Source organism: Nestor notabilis, unplaced genomic scaffold (assembly GCF_000696875.1).
Source record: "Nestor notabilis isolate BGI_N333 unplaced genomic scaffold, ASM69687v1 scaffold763, whole genome shotgun sequence".
Taxonomy (NCBI): domain Eukaryota; kingdom Metazoa; phylum Chordata; class Aves; order Psittaciformes; family Psittacidae; genus Nestor; species Nestor notabilis.
In genome coordinates this window covers 9,202-14,791 of record NW_009920343.1, presented here as the reverse complement: position 1 = coordinate 14,791, position 5,590 = coordinate 9,202, and the positions used below count along the sequence as shown (strand labels likewise).

The window sequence follows — 5,590 nt, the reverse complement described above, 5'->3', positions numbered from 1 at the left end:
TGTTTGTGCTGGGATTGCCCCGACCCAGGGGTGGGACCTTGCCCTTCGCCTTGTTGAACCTCATGAGGTTTCCACGGGAAGTTTTGCATACATGGATGTATTTCACGGATAGATCCTTAATGACACATACATTTTGCATATATTGCTTGTAAAATGCAAGTACTGTTTCAGGTCTTAGTTTTCAATATCTGTGTCTGTTGTCTGTGGTCTCTCTTTGACCAGATCTCAGGACGAGTTTGTTATATCAGAGGAGAACCTGGATGAGAGTGAGGATGACCCCCCATCAAATGAGGACAGCGATTCCGAGTTCTGTGCCCGCATCTCCAGGCGACACCTCTCCAGGCCCATGAGGCAAAGCAGGAGGTTACGAAGGAAAACAGTCAAGAAAAAATACTCTGAAGATGATGAAGATGAAGATTCTGAGGAGAATTCAAGCAGAGAATCTGGTGAGTACAAGAAATCTTTGCTCTACTCAATACTCTGTACCAGAGAGGGGAAGAGTGGAAGTGTCAGTTTGCTGGCACGACTGACACTAACCTGTTGGCTTGCTTTGCTCAAGTCAGATGTCATCTTTGCTGTGAAGTAGTTTGCTGCTTGTTCTGAGCTCTGTGTTCTTGGCATTTTCACTAATTATGTGTTTAAATGAATGCTTGTACCTTTATGGATAGATACAGCTACCCCGTACCTTCCTGTTTGGCACATGACTGCAGGGAAAGGAAAGGATGGAGCAAAAACAGACTTCATAGCTACTCAAAGACCTTCCAGCTGCCTTTGAAGAAGCTTCTGAAAGAAACATTTTCCTCTCTTTCTGTGGAAGAAAATTCCTTCAGTTGAATGGCATTCTGTGTTCTGGCTTGAAAGCCAACCATAACACCTTGAATCTCTCTTCTATAATTGTCCTTTCTGATATTTAGTAACTGAAGACTCTTCTACAGGAGAACTTAATAATTCACTTTATTTTGCTTGTCCTTCAACCAGTTTGGTTTCTGTTTGTGCAGTCTGAAGTGTGAGAACAGTCCTTATGAGATACTTACACCTTTTCAGGACTTGCATCTTCCCCTGAGGATTGTCCTCCTTGTTTCTGCTTCATCTGAGACCCCGTTCTGGAAAGTGCCAGATACATAAGCACTTATTTTCACTGTGAATTTAAGGTAGTAAGTACAATGGAGCAGTAACTTAGTGCAGTGTGTGTTACCTTCCCAGTGTTCTGTCTGTCTTTTTACAATAGAGATGAACATGTTGGAGTAAGTTGCTTTGAAATACTGGTTTCCAAAAGGAGGGTTCATGCATGGGTGGATGAAGATAGCACTTAAAATAGGTGTAGTCTCCCTGCCCTGAATGCATCCTATCTTAAGCTGTTCCCAGTGAAGATCCTGGCAGAAGTCTAAAGCAATTGTTCATCTGTAACACACAGAAGCAAGTACTTGTTTCCTGGTGGACACACGACTGTGATAAACCCAGCTGATTCCAGTGTCATTCCATATATATCCAAGAGTATAGTCTTAACAATGTGCTTCTCTTTCACGCCCGCTGTTGTCCCTCAGGATGCTGCTTTAGGCCTATTTTGAGCTAAGGAAATAAGGTTCCCTGTGAGTGGCTTCATTTTCAGTCTCCAGAGATGGAGTTTCTTCCTGAAGGTGGTTCTTATTGGCTTGCTCTGACTCTTCCTTCAGTACTTTAGGAAGTAAAGAGGATGTGACTCGTGTCAATCACTAACTTAGGAAGAGAATGTGACATGTATAGTACTTATCTTGGGATACTTGTTCTGGCACAGTGAAAAAGCAGTTAAAGTTGATTCAAGGCTGTTTAATTCTTGAAGGCAGTAGCTGCTATAGACTGGTGCAGGAAGAACTGTGGATGATGGTAAGTGTCTCCTCTACAGTTTCTGGTTTAAGCAAACTTATCTAATGAGACTGATTTTTGTTATTCATTACAATTCTGTAGCTCAGATCTGGAGTTTCATCATGTCAATGGTGTTTCCTTGACCTGTTCTTCAACGTGTTTGAGTAGAGTACAATATACTTAAATTGAAAACCAGAAAGGACTTACCAGGGTCATGTTCCTCATCATCAGCTGCAATTCAGTCAGGTTGTTCCAACTGTCAGGAAGTGCAGAGGAAGCATCTTCAGCACCAGTAGGGATGAGGGAACAAAAACTCTGGAAGGAAACCACCTTCTGGACCAGTTTGAGGGAGATAGGAAAAGGGTTTGTGAGAAGATTTGAAAATCATAGAACCACAGAGTGGTTTGTGTTGGAAGGGACCTTAAAGCTCCTCCAGCTCCAACCCCTGCCACAGGCAGGGACACCTTCCACTAGAGCAGGTTGCTCCAAGCCCCTGTGTCCAACCTGGCCTTGAACACTGCCAGGGATGGGGCATCAATCAGCAGTTCTGTGCTGGTGATGAATGGGGGGCTGATGCACGAGCCTGGAATGGGTCAGGATAACAAGAGTCCTGTGCTGGGCAAGCACATGGATTTAGTGGTGCTGGTCTGAAGCTGATCTAAGTTGTTTTGCTCTCATGGAATAACCCACGTCACCATTTCCTTCCATACAGAGAGTGGTGATTACACAGATTACAGTGATGACGATTACCTGGAAACCAGGAGGAGAAGATCCCGACGGAATCAGAAGAGACAAGTCAATTATAAGGAGGATTCAGAAAGTGATGGCTCACAGAAGAGTGTCCGATATGGGAAGGAGTTAAGGAGAGTTCATAAACGCAGACTCTCCACTTCGGACAGTGAAGGTAAAATGAACAGTCCCCTCTTTGCAGCAGCTGGTGTATGTCAGCATTAACACAAAGTGAAAACTATACATAATACAGAGCTTTTGGAGAATATTCCTTCTAGAGTTCCTTGAGGTTTCCTTCTGAAGCATTCCACTGGCACTTTATGATGCACTGTTACAGTCACAGCAAAGTCATCGTCGTCCCTTCCAGGTCTGAATTTACTGTGTCTGGCACAGAGTGCTGGGGTTCCCAAACTGGCACTAATGTAACGTGTTTCACCACTTCTCTGTTAGTCTCAAAGCTTTCTCCCATAAACCTTTAAAGATTCCCTTTTGTAAGGAAAAGGGTGTTACTTCTGTTACCCCGAGTGTATTTGTGCTCATGGTTAAGCCTCATTCCATCTCCTGTTTGAAAGAGCTGTGGGAAGCACGGAGGAAGCCTGCTCTTAGTACTGTCAGTCACACCATGAGCAACTCGTGTGCATTTTGATGTAAAATCATCTACTGCAAAAGCAACCACTGATTTTGGGTGCCCTTCATTCTGGGTGCCAGCTTTTGAGAGCTCAGGTCTGGCTTTAGCAGCAACACTGAGCAGCACAGGTTGCAATGGATGCCAGGCTGCCTCTGCAAATTGGCTGTGCTCGACAGGCTGAGCACATCGAATTTGTAGGTAAGTTTTGGAAGTGCTGGCTTGAGTTTACAGAGTGGTAGAGGATCCTCTTAGATGAAGGGAAACAAGTAGGTAATGCAGCTGTATAGTATCTTGTGAGACCCCCCCTGCAGCCCTGATCCAGCTCCGTAGCAACAGCACAAGAGGGACGTGGAGCTGCTGGAGCGAGGCCAGAGGAGGCCCCGGAGCTGCTGCGAGGGCTGGAGCAGCTCTGCTCTGGAGCCAGGCTGAGAGAGCTGGGCTGGGGCAGCTGGAGAAGAGAAGGCTCCTCAAGGGGACACCTTAGAGCAGCTCCAGGGCCTAAAGGGGCTCCAGGAAACCTGGAGAGGGGCTTTGGACAAGGGATGGAGGGACAGGCCAAGGGGAATGGTTTTAACCTGCCAGAGGGGAGATTGAGATGAGCTCTGAGGCAGAAGCTCTTCCCTGTGAGGGTGCTGAGGCGCTGGCACAGGGTGCCCAGAGAAGCTGTGGCTGCCCCATCCCTGGAACTAGATCCGAGATAGAGTTCTATGTTATTCCTGGCATGCAGTTACCACTTTCAAGGGGGAATGCACCTGCCTCCAAACCCTCTGGTGCTCCTCAGATTGGAAACAGAATATCAACAAATTGTTGTCTTTGCTCCTTGAGCAGTTTGTTCAAACAGTAAAAAGCATGCAGGAGTTCTGAGCTGGTTGGGGAACCTGGGGCAGGAGACAGAAATGTGTGTGGGGAGAGAGAGGTGGCTTTGTAGTGGGTGTGAAAGATGAAGACTAAAATAGTGTGATAGTTCTGGTTGCACTCCCTTGCTAATGGCTTTAAGTCTGCTGCTTATTCCAGAGAGCTACACATCAAAGAACTCTGAAGATGATGAATCCACAAAGGAGTCCAAGCGATTGATCCGGAAACGCCGGCGAAGTACAGACGACTACACTGAGGAGGAGGGGGAGGAGGAGGACGAGGGGCGGCCTGTCCGCAAACGGCTCAACCGGATTGAAACGGATGAGGAAGACACCTGTGAAAACACCAACGATGACCCAGAGAAACCCGCTCCTGCACATAAGCTGCCAGCACCACAAGCTCCCCAAGACAACACCAAGAAGCACTGCTACCGGATAGAAAGCGACGACGAAGATGACTTTGATAACGTAGGCAAAGTAGAGAGCCCTTTGGACTACAGCCTGGTGGACTTGCCTTCCACCAACGGACAGAGCCCAGGGAAAACCATTGAGAACTTGATTGGGAAGCCAGCTGAGAAGACCCAGGCCCCCAAAGACAGCACAGCCAGCGCCAGCCTGGCGCCCAACGGCACGGGGAGCGGGCAGGAGGCGGTAGGGCCGGAGGAAGATGAAGATGAACTCTTGCGAGTGACTGACCTTGTTGATTACGTCTGTAACAGTGAACAGTTATAAGACTTCCATTTTTTGTGCTAATTTATTCCACGGTAGCTCATACCAGCGGGCCAGTTATTAAAAGCTGTTTTATTTTTCCTAGAAAATTCTCCACTACAGTATCACTTTTTAGAAGCAAGAATTTCACCAGTCCTGCAGTCTTTCTGTGAAGTGACCAGTTTTGAACTTTGAAGATGAATTGCTGTAAATTCCCTCTCTCTTATCCCTTCCTCCCCTTTGTCCTTCCAAGTCCATGGTCCTGGGTAATTTCACTCACAAAAACCTTATAACAACAAGAGATTTGTATATTTTTGACTTTATATTTCCTTGAGTGCATACAAATTTGTGGAAATGGGTGGCCTAAGAAAGCATTCCAAATCGGTCAGGGCCCAAACCGGAGCTGGGGTGGGTTTGGCTCAAAGAGGGGGTGGGAGGGGTGGGTGCAGAAGCACTTGTGCTTTAGCTTTTTCATATGAGATATATATTATATTTAAATGTTCACAACTTAGAGTACAACTTAACAGACAGTTAAAAGAAAGATTAATGTCTGTACTGTCGCATTTTGTGAGTTGTAGGTTAACATACCATAGCTCATTTTAGTAATCACCTTCATGGATGCAGTTTTGAGTTGAATACTGGAGGCAAACAGAATCCTTAGAGGCCAAGAAGGTACCATAAACAAGAACTCTACTATCCATTATGACTTGCAGACTTTCCTAATAAACATCCTTTAAAGTGTTTGTACAGTAAAGTGTACTGTAATGAAGTTTTTGGCAGTCCCAACACGCTAGCCATCAATCTCTAAAGCTGTCTCATCCGATGCTCC

The 5,590-nt window shown here is 45.9% G+C and overlaps 1 protein-coding gene across 1 annotated transcript; it reads left to right on the top strand.

Moving 5' to 3' along the window:
• The first annotated feature begins 219 nt into the window (after window positions 1-219).
• On the top strand, window positions 220-5,267 carry LOC104401318 (remodeling and spacing factor 1-like). Its single transcript, XM_010010622.1, has 3 exons — window positions 220-446; window positions 2,555-2,746; window positions 4,214-5,267. The coding sequence occupies exons 1-3, from the start codon at window positions 347-349 to the stop codon at window positions 4,783-4,785; spliced, it is 864 nt and encodes a 287-aa protein (XP_010008924.1). The 5' UTR covers window positions 220-346; the 3' UTR covers window positions 4,786-5,267.
• Window positions 5,268-5,590: the final 323 nt, after the last annotated feature.